This window comes from Diaporthe batatas (assembly GCF_019321695.1).
Source record: "Diaporthe batatas strain CRI 302-4 chromosome Unknown Contig00001, whole genome shotgun sequence".
NCBI lineage: Eukaryota > Fungi > Ascomycota > Sordariomycetes > Diaporthales > Diaporthaceae > Diaporthe > Diaporthe batatas.
In genome coordinates, this window is record NW_025408548.1 from 4,171,686 (window position 1) to 4,187,617 (window position 15,932).

At 47.1% G+C, this 15,932-nt stretch overlaps 4 protein-coding genes across 4 annotated transcripts; 2 read left to right on the plus strand and 2 right to left on the minus strand.

Annotated features, from left to right (window-relative positions):
- Positions 1 to 4,008: 4,008 nt before the first annotated feature.
- On the minus strand, positions 4,009 to 8,925 carry KVR01_000764 (uncharacterized protein). Its single transcript, XM_044786926.1, has 4 exons — positions 6,899 to 8,925; positions 6,699 to 6,844; positions 6,093 to 6,642; positions 4,009 to 6,030 (listed from the first exon to the last, which is right to left on the minus strand). Exons 1-4 carry the CDS (start codon positions 7,170 to 7,172, stop codon positions 4,406 to 4,408), a joined length of 2,595 nt encoding a protein of 864 aa, XP_044650713.1. The 5' UTR covers positions 7,173 to 8,925; the 3' UTR covers positions 4,009 to 4,405.
- A 503-nt stretch (positions 8,926 to 9,428) lies between these two features.
- On the plus strand, positions 9,429 to 11,069 carry KVR01_000939 (uncharacterized protein; the record flags this gene model as incomplete). The annotated part of the gene is made up of 3 exons (XM_044787865.1): positions 9,429 to 10,007; positions 10,078 to 10,871; positions 10,946 to 11,069. 3 exons carry the CDS (start codon positions 9,429 to 9,431, stop codon positions 11,067 to 11,069), a joined length of 1,497 nt encoding a protein of 498 aa, XP_044650888.1.
- Positions 11,070 to 13,372: 2,303 nt separating this feature from the next.
- On the plus strand, positions 13,373 to 14,104 carry KVR01_000290 (uncharacterized protein; the record flags this gene model as incomplete). The annotated part of the gene is made up of 3 exons (XM_044793758.1): positions 13,373 to 13,606; positions 13,664 to 13,816; positions 14,075 to 14,104. 3 exons carry the CDS (start codon positions 13,373 to 13,375, stop codon positions 14,102 to 14,104), a joined length of 417 nt encoding a protein of 138 aa, XP_044650239.1.
- A 22-nt stretch (positions 14,105 to 14,126) lies between these two features.
- Positions 14,127 to 15,838, minus strand: KVR01_000853 (uncharacterized protein; the record flags this gene model as incomplete). The annotated part of the gene is made up of 3 exons (XM_044787978.1): positions 14,127 to 14,402; positions 14,514 to 15,569; positions 15,638 to 15,838. 3 exons carry the CDS (start codon positions 15,836 to 15,838, stop codon positions 14,127 to 14,129), a joined length of 1,533 nt encoding a protein of 510 aa, XP_044650802.1.
- Positions 15,839 to 15,932: the final 94 nt, after the last annotated feature.

Here is a 15,932-nt window from a genome sequence, read left to right on the forward strand (position 1 = left end):
TTTTAATAAAATTAAAATATTTTAAAATTTATATTAAAATATTAATATTTTATATTTATAAAAATAATAAAAGAATTTATATAATAAAATATTTAATAATTTAAATTTATAATATTTTAATTAAAATTATATTTTAAAATTTTAATTATTAAATAATTTATTATATTATTAAATATAATAATAAAAGTTTAATATAAATTTTATTTTTAAAATAAAATAAATAAAATAAATAAAATAAATAAAATAAATAAAATAAATAAAATAAATAAAATAAATAAAATAAATAAAATAAATAAAATAAATAAAATAAATAAAATAAATAAAATAAATAAAATAAATAAAATAAATAAAATAAATAAAATAAAGTTAATATTTTAAAATTATTAATTAAAATTTTAAAATATTTAATATAAAAATAATAAATAATAAATTAATATTTTATTAATTATATTAATATTAATATTTTATTTAATAAAATATAAAAAAATAAAAGATTTATTAAATAAATATTATATAAAAATTATTATAATAAAATAATTTTAAAATATAATTTATTTATTTTAAAAATTATAATTTATTTTTAATTTAATTTAAACTTTTTTAAATTTTTAACCTTTTATTTTAAATAAATTAAAGTTTTATATTTTTAAACTTAAATTTAAAATTTTATAAATTATAATATATTTTAAATTAAATTTATAATTTTTAACTTTTTAAAAATATATTAACTATTTTAATAATAATAATTTTTTAAAGTAAAAGTTTATTTTTATATAATTATAAATTTAATTATTAATAATTATCTTTTTATTTATAAATTATTAAAACTATAAATTTAAAATAATATTATATATAATAATAAAATATAATTATTTTATTTAAAAATATTTTTAATTTAATTAAATAATTATTTTAAATACTTTTATTTATAAATTTAATAAATAAATATTTATTTAAATAAAGTTAAACTTTTAAAGAAATAATAATTTTATTTTATTTATTTTAATTAATTTATTTAAATTATATAATAAATTTAATATTTATATATAATATTTATTAATATTAAATAAATTTATAATTTATAATAATTTTAATTTTAATATATTAATATAAAAATATTTTTAATAATAAAATAATATTATAAATAATTATAAATAATATTATAAAAACTTTTCATAATAAATTTAATTAAATTAATTTTTAAAAATATATTATATTTTATTTTAAAACTTTAATTATTTATTTTAATTTAATAATATAATTAAAATATAAATAATTTATATAATAAATAATTAAAAACTTTTAAATTATATAAATATTATTAATATTTAATAATTAAAAAAATTATTTTATAAATAATTATTATTAATATTTATAAATAATTTAAAAATAAAATAAAAATAAATAATAAAATTTATTTTAATAATATAATAATTATTATAAAATCTTTATAAAAATTAAAAATATATTTAAAATTATTTTAATTTTAATTATAAAATTAATTATAATTAATAATAAAATAATATAAATATTTATAATTATTAATAATAAATTATTAATATATATATATAATTTTAAAAAGTATTTTATTTATTTTTGTAAATAATTTAATATATAAATAAATTTTAAAAAAACTTTAAATAAATTTTTTAAATAAAATTAAAATAATATAAAAACTTTTTATAAACTCTTTATTAAAACCTTTATATATTTTTATTTTTATATTTTATTATATTATTTATATTTTAAATAAAATTAAATATTAAAGTATTTTAATATTAAAATATAATAATTATTTTATAAATAAATTATTTATAAATTTAATATTAAAATTATATTTAAAAATATAAAAGAAAATATAAAAAAATATTTATTAAAATAATTATAATAAAGAATATTTAAAATTTAAAAGAATAATTATAAATATTAATAAATAATATATAAATTATATTAAAATAAAATAAAAATATAATATAATAAATATAATTTTAAAAATTAAAATTAAATATTTAAAAATTCTTTTATTAAAATTTAATATAAAAATTTAAATTTTATATTTTTATTAAATTTAATTTAATTATAAATTAATTTACTTATTATTTTAATTAAAATTTATTATAAATATTATATATAAAATTAATTAAAATTTCCTTTTATTTAATATTTTTAATTTCCTTTTATTTTATTATTAATATTTAAAATTAATAATTTATTTATTTATATTATTAAATATAAAAACTTTTAATATATTAATTATTATTATATATATAAATTAAATAAAATATATAAATAAAATTAAATAAATAATATTAAATATTAAATTTAATTTTAAAATAAATTTTATAATATTAAAATTATATATTAATTTAATTTAATATTAATATATTATTAAATATATAATTATTATTATTTTAAAAGTATTTAATAAATAGAAATATTTTTATTATAAATTATTTTTATAATATATTTATATATACTTAATAATTTTACTATTTATTAATTAAACTTTAAATATATATATTTAAAGTTAATATTCTTATACTCCTTTTTATATATATTATAAAAATATATATAAAATAATTTTATACTTACTTAAATATATTAAATTTTATAATTAATTTAAACTACTTTTAATATACTATCTTAATATTCTTAATTCTTTACTTTTATACAACTACTCTATAATCCTAAATACCTATATTTTCATTTTAATAATCCTATAATACTATTACTATATTATTTCTAAGCTTACTTACATTTAGGACATATTAGGATTTATTAAAACTCTTTATATACCTAAATTTTATTATTAATAATAATATATTACTTTATAAAGCTTTTAAGGGGCGCATTTTTAAACTACTCTTTAATAAAGCCCTTAAACTTAATAATTACTTACTATTTCTTAACTATTTTCTAGACTTTAAGTACTACTTATATTAATAATACTTTATTACCTAAAAACCTAAAAAGTATTTACTAATATAATAAAAGTATATTCCTTTATAACTAAAATAATAATAATTTATATAAATACCTTTAGCATAACCTAAAATATTATTAATATACTTATTATTTAAATTAAATAAAACTAGTTAGCATAAGTATTATATAGCCTATATTTTTTATTATAGAAAATATATATTATAATAGAGTAAATATAGGTAAATCTATTAATATCCTACTTAGTATTTAATTAAATTTTACACTTAGTATCCTATACCTATTTTACTTTAAAAGGCGCTTAATATATATATAAACAATTATATTAAAATTTATAATATTATTAAGAGCTATAAATATCTTATCTAGATATTATTAAGAAAATAACTAATATTATTATATTTATTTATATAAAACTTATTAATAAACTAAATAGTAAGTTTAAAGTTAATAGTATTATTATTAAAAAGCTTAAAGGGGTTAGTAAGCAGCTTACTTAAAAAAAAGAAATAATTAAGTAAATAATATAATATTATATTAATTATAATAAATTATAATAGAAAATTATAAAGTAGCTATAATTAATATTAAGTATATATATTTAAAAGAAAGGTATTATAATAATTAGATTATAAATAAAAGTAGAGTAAAATAAAAAGTTATAGCCTAGTAGGTTACTGTCTAATATATGGGGGGTAGAAAGTTGGAGTGGGGTAAGCTGAGAGCTGAAAATAGACTTTTGAAATAGTCTACGCTCTGCGCCTCCCTAAGCCTGAGCAAAGAATGCAATTAGCTGCGCTCGCGCGTCAGCTGACTAAGCCTCGGTCGTGGCATGAATAATTCGAGCTGGGGCCAGCGTCAAAAGGGGGCAAACGTCAATTGGAAGCTGCCTGAACGTAGTAACTCTGGTGAGTTAAATGGCCATCTTCTGCTCGAGAGGCTATAGAATGTTGAGCACAGGGTCGATGGCGCCTTTCCGGGTGCGAAAGGACCTACTGCTTACAGAGCGCCTGGTAAGTTTTCAATTCAAAACCAGGCTGCTTCCAGATTGTCAAGCCCCGAAGACATGGACAGAAGTAATTAATTTCTATGTACCCTGTGAATCTCAGCAATCAAACAGGCGTCAAATCCCAAAAATATATACTGAACATTGCGGCAAGGGGATATCATAAATGAGACAAGTCCACCACGGCGTAGCCACCGTTTTCCAATCCTATCTGCACGGCTATACACCGAGCCGTGTCACGTAGGATCCATCTTCCGGCCAAAACTTGGTCGTCAACTCATCCAGCCGCGGCTGAGGCCTGACGCCAGGCATCCCAAAGGTCAGGTAGGATGCGCCTTGAAATGCCGCTTGGCCCATCCGAGAGCCGGAACAGTCAGTCACGCGAATGCAGTCGATGATGGCTGGCATTGTTTTTTGTGACTGGCAAACAAGTATCATACCAAGGACAGGAACAAGCTAGAGGTCCTTGCCTGCCTCCCCGGCTGCGCTACCCACCGACCTCCTCACTGCACCGGAGCTCCTAGCCTCGATGTTCGTGATGGCGCTCTGTAGCGCGCTCGTCAGGTCAACATGGAACAGGGGCCTGTTGAGCCCGTGCACGGCGACGGCCTTCCGCTGCCTGAGGCCGGGTGACTTGCTTGCCGTCGCCCTGAAGCCCTTGAGTTCCTCCTCATGCGAGCTGCCCACGCTGGCGCTGGCCGTCTCGGCGATGTTGATGCTGTCCTGCGCCGCGCCGTGGGTGCGGAGGCCGCCCTCGGCGTCGGCCTCCATGTGCTCACGCTCCCTGACCGTCTTCTCGTTCAGCCGCGCCTCCTCTGCCGCGGCCGCCGAATCCTCACCGCCTATCTCGGCCACGGAGAATATGCTCTGCCATCGGTGGTGCAGCCCGTCGGGCCGCTCTGTGGGATAGCCGAAGCCGGCGGCGACGAGGGCGCGCTTGGTCCAGCGGTTGTTTATGCACGCAATGTGCCAGTCGACGTACTCGGGGGCCGTATACCGGTCTAGCTGGTTGCGCACGTCAATGAGCTGCTGGACCGAGGTGATGTCGACGAAGTTGACCGAGCTGAAGTCAAGGATTACGGCCTTGAGTGTGGGGAGCTTCTCCTCCGCCGCGTGGAGGTTCACGTTGGCGGCTGCAGCCTTCTTCAGGGCGCGCCTGGACGGCCCAGGGTCATTCCACGGTCGGTCGCCCGGGCGCGCGAACTCCTGCATGTTGGTCTTGCGGGTCCGCGCAAAGATGTAGTCGGTCATGTACTCGAGGGTGTGGCTGGCGTTGGGATAGCTGAAACCTTCACTGAAGCGGTAGATGAACACGCCAGGGTAAGGCTCATCGAGTTCCACGGCAGGGTTAGAGCCGTCCCCGTGGTCGATGGGGAGGAAAATGTTGCGCGTCTGTGGCTCCTCGTGATGGGTCGATCTCTGGCCCGAGAAGGTGCCATACTCGCCAATTGCGCGGTTCGACTCGTTGCCAATGACCTGGTCACCAAGCACGGAGTGCACCTTGATGCGTCCGAGGAAGCGGCCGCGGGTCCGAAGGATGCGGTACAGCAGCATCGCGGCTGAGATGCAAATTGTGCAGTAGATCCCGTCCTCAATTGTTGTGAAGATGGTCACGAAGACGCCCACGAAGAATATGAAGACCTCAAAGGGCGAGACGCGCCAGAACTGGTACACGGTGTTGGGCGGGGTCACCAGATCACCCACAGCGTGAATGATGACAGCCGACAGAGAGGGGCTAGGGATGTAGAAGAAGACTGCGGGCAGGGCATAGATGGCCAGGAGGACAACGATCGCGGATATGACACCAGCAAATGGGGTCCGGACTCCAGCCCTGGCCTTGATGGCAGTGCGGCTGAAGGATCCCGTGGCGGGGTAGGCACCCAGAAACGGCGCAAGGAGATTCGTAACTCCGATGGCTACCATCTCCTGCGATGGGTTGATGGCGTAGTTGTTTACCCGGCCGAAGGACTTGGAGATGGCGATGTGCTCGATGAGGAGCACAATGCATGAGGCCGGGAGGTAAGACACGAGACCACTGGCGAGATCCTTGTCCAGCCTGGGGACCGCGGCGTTCTGGAAGCCTGGATCGGTGACTGTCAGTGACATTGCGGCCTGCGGCGCAGAAGACGAGAAGGATGCCTACCTCTGGGGACATTCCCGAGAATCTTGAACGCGGGGTGCGATCTGCGGTGCATGTTGACAAGCCAGCTGATCATGGTATACAGCAAGATGACAAAGACGGTGCGAAGCGTCGATATGAAGAATATCAGTTTCTGGCGTCTCGGGTACTTCTTGGCGGCGAACTGACACGCAGCTCGAATGCCATAGAGCATGACAAGGGCCGTCAGTCCCATGGCAGCATCGAGCTTGGTCCTCGGGAGGTACTTGAGCGTGTTGATGATGACGCGATACGTCGAGTCGCGCGTGGTCCAAGGCTTGGGGAAGGAAATGCCCATCATGGTGGGAACCTGGCCGACGAGGATGTTGATGGCCGACCCAGTCATGAAAGCCGACAAAGCCACGAGGGGGATCATGTCAACAATCCACCCAAGACGGATGGCTCCGATGAAGAGGACGATGGCGCCGCAGAGAATGGCCAAGGCTGAGGCAATGAAGTGCGCTGGGAGGTCGGGGAACTCTTTGCGCAGGTCGGAGACCACATTGCCAGTCACTTGAGACATGACGGCGACAGGCTTGAGGAGTCAGTATCTTTTCTTGACCCGCGACTAACACCCGACTCGATACTTACTCCGATGGTGATATCCTTAGAAGTGGCAAAGAACCAGTAGATCAAGACGCCCATGAACGACGAGTACAGCCCGAACTGGGGCTCGAGATTTGCAAGTGATGCATATCCCATACCCTGAGGGACCACGACGGCGCCGATGGTGATACCTGCTTCTAGTCAAAGATGTGCGCATGCAGGACCGTAGTGGGCGCAAGACTGACCTGCTACCAGATCGCCGGCGAACCATTGCAGGTTGTACTTCCCGATCCAGTATAGAAAGGGAAAGAGGGACTTGAGGTAGGCAAGAACCTGCCTGCCTGAGGGTGCGAGCTCCCGAAAGTACTCCCCGGCGGTCGGGGGCTCCTCGACGAAGGTGTCTGTTGAGCACACTGACTCGCCTCTTGTAACCTCATCCTCGTAGGGTTGAGGTTTCTGGAGCTCGATACTGAAGAATTTGGCCAATCCATGGCCGATTTTGGTGCGGACGTCTGCCATGTCGATATCTGAAATCTGAAGGCCCGAGGAGCTGGTACGGGGGGAGGTGAGAGAGACGGCCACTCTCTTGTGGAACTGACGACGGGTTGAGGCCAGGTTGGGGACCTGACGAGCCGGGGACGACTGCGATATATATCCTGCAGTAGTGTACTGGATTGGTTACCGAGCAGATGGGCCCGCAGGGATGTGCTTCCGCGGAGGCAAGGGCGCGAGGAAAGAGGCAGACGAAGGTGGGTGGCGCGTGGCTTGAAATATCGCACGCGGGGGACAGACAGCGCAGCCCTCTACAGGCCACAGCGACGGCGGGCCTTGTGAAGGCAGCCGCGTGCTGGTCTTTTCAAATCCACAAGAGGGATACAGGCTTCGAGATGGCGAGAGTCGCTGGCGTATGTCGCAATTCGTCTAAACAAGACCAGAGCCCAATGCGAACTGGGCCGACTCCTTCCAATGTCCAATGCCAGGGGACAGACAGTAGCGCTGGTAAAAGTCCCGAAGGTCAGGGTCTCGCCAGGGAAAAGGCGTGGAAGCGATATCCCACGGGGCAGGCGAGGAGGGAGGGGGGCGGTGGAAATGGCGCACAGAGTGAAGGAGGGCGGGATCTTGAGAGGAGCATCTTGAGCTGGAGCATTGTGACATTATGAAATATGGAATATCAAAAGGAGGAGCGGCCGTGGCGGGATACCCCGGGGGGTGGATGGCGGATCTAGATTGCGTGATCGAGGAACCCTGCCCTATCCAAGACGGACTAGCAGCTGCAGCCTGTGCTGACGGTTGGACGGGTACGGACATCATATCACCGACACCGAGCCTGCTCTTTGTTGAACATGGTGCACGCATACCATGCCCACCTGGGTGGGCTGGGGCGGGCAACAGGAGAGGCGAGCTGGCGGTTCAGGACAGGTCCTTGGACCGTAGGCGGACAGGACAGGTCGACAGGACAGGTCGACAGGACAGGTCGACTCGACTCACAACCGGTACAGATCTCCGAGGCGGTGGGCCGTGTGGGTATCGAGCTCAGGGTGCGCCGTCCGGGATCGAGGGGCACACACTGTAGATACTACTACTGTGTATGTAGTGTATATAGTGTGGTCGCGGCCTGACATGCCTGAATGTGTGGTGGACGGGCAAGCCTGGCAAGGTAGGGCGAGGGAAAAAATCTCAACCCCCACCCGTCCCAAGATCTAAGGTTGCTGGCGGTGCGGTGGTGTGCGCCTAGCAGCCCGAACAAGCGACGCAGGCGCAATGGCAGAATGGTCAGGCTGTCAGGCTGTCAGGACGCCAGATTGACGACGTGCGGCTGACATGCAGACATGCCAAGCTGCAGTCCCGATAGTGTGGGGATGTGCTCCAGGGATGGGCCGCAGAGGGGCCAATCACATGGCGGGCAACGGCTATTGCACCATTCTTAGTGCCCTGATGCCATTGTCGTCCTGCGCGAATTGGTCAGGGAGACGGGCGGCGAGTCGACGACGCATCACTTGTCCCGCCAGTCTGTCTGCCCGCCTGCTTTGTCGGGGCAAGCCAACACCAAGACCCAAGACCCGGGTCAAGCCGCTGAAGCTTTGCTTGGGGCGTCTTGTTTCCTCGGCGGCGCCCCCGGAAAGCCCCTGGAAAGGCTTGAACAGACGTCAGATGTGACCGAGATGGGGAAAGGCGCCATGGCGAGGTACCTAGGTACTCCGCAGCGCCCCCTCTCCCCTCTCCACAGTGAAAGGGAAACGTCATGAACACGTCGTCGCAAGTTGAGGCTCGCGGTCCGGAATTGGAATGGGTCTGGGTGGCAGCGTGGGCGGGCAGAGATGAGGTAAACGGCGGGGACGCGGCTGGGCGGCTGGGCGGCTGGGCGGCTGGGCGGCTCAGGATGCTGCTGTGTACCTACCTACGTACCTAGGTAGGTACCTAGGTAGGTACCTAGGTAGGTATGTACAACGGCGGGGACCCGCCTGCCTGGTCGACGCCCGTCAGGGTATAGCGCCCGCTTGCGGGACTCCGTACTGTAACTTGTGGTAGCCAATGCCTAGGGTTAGGGTCCTGACACACTCGCATTGTCGCGAGAATGACGCGCAAACTGGCCAGCACGTCCGCACCCCCCTACCCCTCGCCCCCCGACCCCAGCCCCCCCCCCCCCCAAAAAAAAAGCTGTTGTCAGGAAACCCTCGAGTCGCGATCCAGAGATAACTTTCAGTGGAGCACAGCACGTACACTACACAGGTACTACCCGACGGCGCGGTGCAATCCGGCCACGAGACTGTCAACATGCCTAGCCCGACTCCTCAGGATCAATCACTCCCACCCGCCGCCTCCCAGCCCGGGTCCACACAGTACGGCTCCGGGCATAGCAGCCTCCCTCACCCGCCACCGCCATCCTCGCCCGGGCCTGGCTCTCAACGATCACTGAGGAAGCTGGCCTCTGCTCACAGCCTTGCGGCCCACCCAGCCCCCAGCCCCAGGGCTCCTCCCATGACCGCCGCGAACCCCCCCTCCCTCATCGCCCAGCAACGCCTGGCCGTACGACAGCAGGACCAACAACACCACCATCGCGGTCCTCCTTCCGCGAGGAGACATGCGAGCACCACCATCCACGCTTCTTCCCCGCGCGCCAGAGCCAGCAGCGACGCCCCAGCGACCCTCCAACTCAACGCCGCCGCCGCAGCAATGTCCTCCCAGGCCCTGCGCAACAGCGGAGCCCTGGCCGGCCGCACCCTGGCCCACGATGCCCTGTCGCTCGAGAGGCTCATCCGGGATGGCCCTCCCGACGGCGATTTCGAGAGCGCCCTGGAGTCGGCCAGGATCAAGGTCTTGAAGCAGGAGATCAAGAGCGACAGTGATGGCATGGTGAGCTGCCCAGCAGTTGCCCCTGCGCCCTCGTGCCCCTGACTGACGCCCGCCCGCCTCGCATCTGCAGTCCAAGTTACGCATATATGTCTGGCTCATCATGCTCGACGCCCCGGTCCTCAGCACAGATGACTATCTCGGCTTCGTACACCGTGGCGCCTCGCCGGCTTACTCCAAGATCCGCAATGACACCTTCCGCACCCTGACCACCGACCCTCTGTTCCGCCGCCGCGTGAGCGAGGCCAGTCTCATCCGCCTCCTCAACGCCATCGCCTGGAAGCTACACGATGCCAGGCCCCAGAACCCCATCGCGGCCACCCGCCAGTCTCTGCCCGCCTCCCATGAGACCACCCCACAGGGCGCGCACGCCGCCCATCCGTCCCATAGCTCCAGCCCCGCAGCCAAGAACCGCGCACGCGCCCTGACCCTCACCACCGAGGGCTCCGAGAGCAGCGTGGCCCCCGAGGCGGGCACCTACGTGCAGGGTATGAACGTCCTGGCTGCACCCTTCCTTTACGCTGCCCGCAGCGAGGCCGAAGCCTTTGTGGCTTTCCACCAGCTGCTCACCAGGGAGTGCCCCGGTTACATTCGCGGCGCCATGGACGGGGTCCACCGGGGCCTAAAGCTGGTCGACAAGGTGCTCGGTATAGTCGATGCCAAGCTGAGCATGTTCCTGACGTCCAAGGGCATGCAGGCCGAGCTCTACGCGTTCCCCAGCGTCATGACCCTGTGCGCCTGCACGCCGCCGCTGCCCGAGGTCTTGAGGTTGTGGGACTTTCTGTTCGCATACGGGCCGCACCTGAACATCGTCTGCATTGCCGCGCAGCTAGTCATACACCGCGACGAGCTGATGGCCTCGCCCAAGTGAGTGGTGACCGAGAACCATGGCCGAGACAGATATTTCTCACTTCAGTGACTAACGGATATGTCCCATCTAGTCCTAGTCATTTCCTGCGGACGTTCCCAGCCTTGAACGCAGAGAAGGTTCAGGCAATGACCTTGGCCCTTTTGGCCAAGCTGCCGGACGATGTGTACGCTGAGATTATTTCGCACGCAATGTGACTTGATGCGGGCGACCTTCGCGGCGAGACACGGGCAGACAACCTCCCCCGCCCCAAACACACCTCGGACCGGGGAGTGTAACACAAGGCGGGTCAGTAGAGAGCTGAACGCGACGATGGCACTCAAGTTATGCAATCCGCCCCAGCGGCGAGGTAGCCAAGCCTTCAGCTCACACATGAGCCTGGCGCACCAGGCGCTTGCGCTCTAGAACAAGAGTGCAGACCCGAGCGAGCAGCTGCACGGTCAAACCAGCAAGAAAGAAATGATGTACGATAACGATGCGACGAGTAATGAACGAATCACGAACGTCATGGCCGGGGAAATGCGGCCAACAACGGGGACGGGGGCAATGAAATCCTGGCCGGGTGCCAGCCCGACTATTCATTCAAGGAGGGGTGCAAGTATCGCGAAGGCAGCGGAGAAGCACAACTCTTGGGCCGCGATGCCTGTGTATGGCTGTGTGATCCGAAAAAGGCCCTTGTAAAAGTGAGACAGGTTATGATATCCACGGGGGAAAAGAAAGATGCACAAACTCGGCGGTCTAGCCAGGGCTGTCATTGGTATTGGCCATTACTACAGCACATGCAGTGGTTATCCTGCCCATCACCCACGATGCCACGCGGAGATGACATCTTGTACCGCCGTCCAGTGACACCCATCGCCTCAAACATGTAGGATAGTAATGGTAGAAGGGTGCAGCCGCCTTGGCCGCCCCAGCGCCAGCCAGCCTAGGGGTCAGACGAAAAAGTGTCCCGAACCAGGACAGGACATGGATCTGCAATTGCTCGCAGATGCTGTGCGACAGGTTTGTATGTACGAGGGGCTGCTCCACCCCGATGGATGTCCCTGGATATCGAGGAGGAAGTGGCCGAGCCATGCGGCCAACGGTTGGAGCCATCAACGACTAGCACTCGTAGGAAGGATCCTGTCCTGGGGCTGGTGCTGTAGAGCCGCCCTAAAATTAGCCAGCCACTCTGCATGTTGTCTTGGTCGCCGGGAGGACAGCGGGAGCTTTTGCCAGGCGGGTCGGACAAGGGTCGGCAGCATCATGGGCACGCATTGAGCTGGTGTTTCGTCCGACCAGGAGCCCAAGAGACCGATGACGTACGAGTGCTCTCGGGAGGGCAGGGCCTTGACTTCTGGTTCCCCGAAGGTGATGCATGGGACGGTGCAGGGTCTACCCACGGCCATGGTATCTATCAATTAGGCCTTCTGGGGTTTGAGATGCCTGCCTTGTACGGAGTATGTACCTGGCATACGGACCTTGCTGCCCAGGCGGGTAGGTGGGTGCCGCCCAAGGCACTCCAGATGTCTGTACGGAGTAGAGCTGACAGACATGGGTCCCACGCCATAATAGTAACAAACGCGGCCCTGGCCTTGGCCGCTGGTTCGACGCTGCCGCCGCCGCCGCCGCCGCCGTCGCCTACTGCGGCCCCTCGCAATTGCGACCGTTGGGTTGTGGCTGGCCTGAGAGTATGCCATTCTTGTGACGGCCTTGTCCATACCTGTTTTTGGTGCTGCCCTGGGCCTCTGAACAGGCATGGGTGTTGGCGGCTTGCGTCGCAGGTGGGAGGAAAGAGCGAGCGTTGGATGTGACGTTGTAACGTCTTAGGTCCGGCAGGATCCACCCACCTGGGACTTCGTCCGGCCGATAGAGTGTATTGTTGACGTCGCGCCTCTTTTTTTTTCTCCCTCCCCTGCTGCCATGTTATCGCTCGGCCATGGCCGTCGGCCTGCCTCAGCTTGGTCTTCCATCTGCTTGTTCTGTATCATCATCACCCCGCGGCTCGTTAACTAACGGCCTCTGCCCACCATCCATCTCATCCGTCTCTTCCCACTTCTCTAGGCAGTCAGCCTATCCGCAAACCAGCAGCCCGTCAGCCTGTCTATCAGGCAGCAAGGCAAGGTCCATGCTCAGTGCACACACGGCGCAACCTTGCCCCCCCCCCACGCCCAATCTTCGCTTCATCGCTGTCCTCAGCACCAGGTCGCTCGTTTCACCCTGCAAACATTGGATAACCCGTCACTGTGGGCTGAGCCGCTGGAGCTCGTCTGACATGAGTTACCAACCTCGATTGGGGCTTGGTCACAAAGAGCACCGTCTTCTCTAGCTTTTATTTCTATCATCTATGTTGTGAGAGGTCTCACTTCTCGCACGCCAACGCATACCCCTTTCAAGCTCCCCCTTCAATAACGAGCTTTGGGGCTGTTGTTAGGTCTTGGAACTCTTCATCGTCATCCAACTCGACCCGGGCACCGACCGCCGCGCCCACCTCGCTTCTCGAGGGCCGCTCAGCTGCACCATGGTCCCAGTCTCCACCCTCCGGGAAACCTTGTTCCTCGTCATATTCGGCATTGTCCTTGTGCCAATAGCTGCAAAGCGTGCACAGGATGCACCTGGCTATTGGAAGGCTTTCGCCGGCAACGCACAGGCCTTGGCTCACTCTAACTCGCAACCGCCTCTCCTGGCCTTCGTGCTGTGCACCAGCTGCGGTGATGCCGCATCCGCCGGTCGTCATGTAAAGCCGTACACATTGGTAGGATTCCCACAAGGTTTCGAGAGACGCGCTTCGCATTCGCTAACTTGACCCTAGCGGAATGGGACCACCTCGGCAACCATAGAGCCTCGCCCAGGGGCTACAGAGCCATTGACGCTTCGCCTCCGACTGTCCAAGTCCAAACCCGAAGACCCTACTGCCACGACCCAGGTCGTTGCGGAGGCAAACGCCGCGAAGGTGTCGACCGGGGTAAGGCCCAGTGCGGTTGCGGTAGACGGGGCTGTTCAGCCTACCGTGACCACGACCTCCGCTGCTAACAGAGAGCGCTGGACGCTGATCTGGATGGGTACTGCGATCATGGTAGTTGCAGTCTTGATGTCCTTTTGCTGAGGGCTTGTTGTCGGAAGGAGCCGGCCCCTAGCCTTGTGCGTTTGTACTTTCCGAGAAGCGCTCGGCCGATTTTTGGACGTGATGCCCTCCAATGTTTTAGTATTGAAGATACCCCAGACCTTGGCCGGGCCCAAGATCACGCAATAATTCAAGATATCTTTAGCAATCATCAATATGAGGGGCATCCGCCCTCTGCTCGCCTGAAGGCCTGTGCAAAAAATTCTTGCATGGCCGTGTAATGGAACAAGATCCCACCCAGAACTGCACAGTGCCACAGATTGTGTGATCCGCCAAAATAATCGAACATCCCTGGGAACCACCTTTCAGGCACCTTGCTCGCGTACACGAAGGCACCCGAGACATAGACCAGAAGGCTTTTACCAATGGGTGAGTAAAATTCCCAGACAAACTCGGTACCGCGCGATATGGACAGTTGCATGATTGGCTGGTAAACTTTGTAAGCAATTGGCTCCCACCAAGAGGTCGGACTGAGAGGAAGGCCAGTGTTGTGCGCGTGAGGAACGAATTCTCAATAACATGAGAGAATACCACTTACCAGGAAACCCGTGGCACCGAGAAAGACAAAGAATGCTACTCGAGCCCATGCCATGTCTGCCCCATTGAATGTCGGATTCCAGGGGAGTATGACGCCCCCGAGGCCCAGGAGCCCTGTTACGACCATGTATACCCACCGGCTGACAGGCTCACAGTAGAAGGCTGTATATTCGGTAGTCATGATGCTCGCAGCGATCAGGAGGGAGATGCCGGTGTAGTCCACGCACGCAAATGTCGATATTAGATTGACATCAGTAATCGCGTTCATGGTGTGCCAGATTGTGCTGCATACGAGACACTGGCAGGCTGCAAAGAAGAAGATGGCCGCGATAAAGACGTCTGCGTTGGTGCTGAGATGGAAGTTGATGCTCGTTGGGTAGAAGTAAAATGCCAAGGCGAGGACGAGGATGAGGCCGATTGCATGGGACCATATGTTGACGAGCTCGTTCGAGATGCCAAATGCTGAACGGATGCATCCCGAGTAGGTTTCAGTAAACCTATATCCACTCACAATGTGGGGGTTAACCCTCCACGGCACGGGAAGGTCTTCATAGCAAATCAGGCCGTGCTCCTTGGCTCGGAGCATAGCCTTCTGGATCTTGTCCTCGAGGCTCTCGGCGGCATGCTTTGCGCCACGGAGGCCCTCCTCGACCACGCCGCGGGCCTTGTCCAGGCCCTTGTCAAGGACGTGACGGCCCTCGCCGATGACGATCTCTGCCGCGTCTGTCATGTTCTGTAACCCACGCTGGCGAAGCTTGTGGGCTCGCGTCTCGACGTCGGACAGCATGGTGTCAAGCAGCTCGATGCTGACGCGCGCCTTGTCGCTCATTGAGTCGGCGGCTTCGAGTGCGTCATGATACCTGTACTCCATGGTCTCCATCATGACGTGGAAGCGCCTCCGGCCTTCACCGATAACCTCCTCGGAAACTTGGCTGCATCGTGACCGGACAGTCTGCAACGTGTTGTAGGCCCTCGAGAGGGTCGAATCCACTGTGAAGTCGGTATAGCTCTCCAGGAATTCCAGCCTTCGCTCAAGCTCGGAGAGGAACAGGTCGACCTGAGGGGGTTGGTGGTCAGCGAGCCAGACGGCCTAGGTGGTGGTGTGGTGCAAAAGAGGCAACAGACCTTGAGGATGACGGCCTCCTCGCCCTCCATGATGGAGGATACTATAGATTTCCGGCGGCGTGGGATGAAGTGGCTGTGACGTCTTCGGCGAATTCCTGGCCGGGTGTCGGCGCCGGTAGAGTCAACAGTCGGCGGGCTACCGTCGTTGGCCCGGACAGCGAAAGGGGCGCAGGAGGTCATGGCTAAAGAGGGACCGTTCATGATGACTGGCGGGCGAGTTATGGAGGGTGCAAGAGGGCCGGCCAGGTTGAGCAGAGATACGAGGATGGCTTTCACATGCGGGAGAGAGGCCACG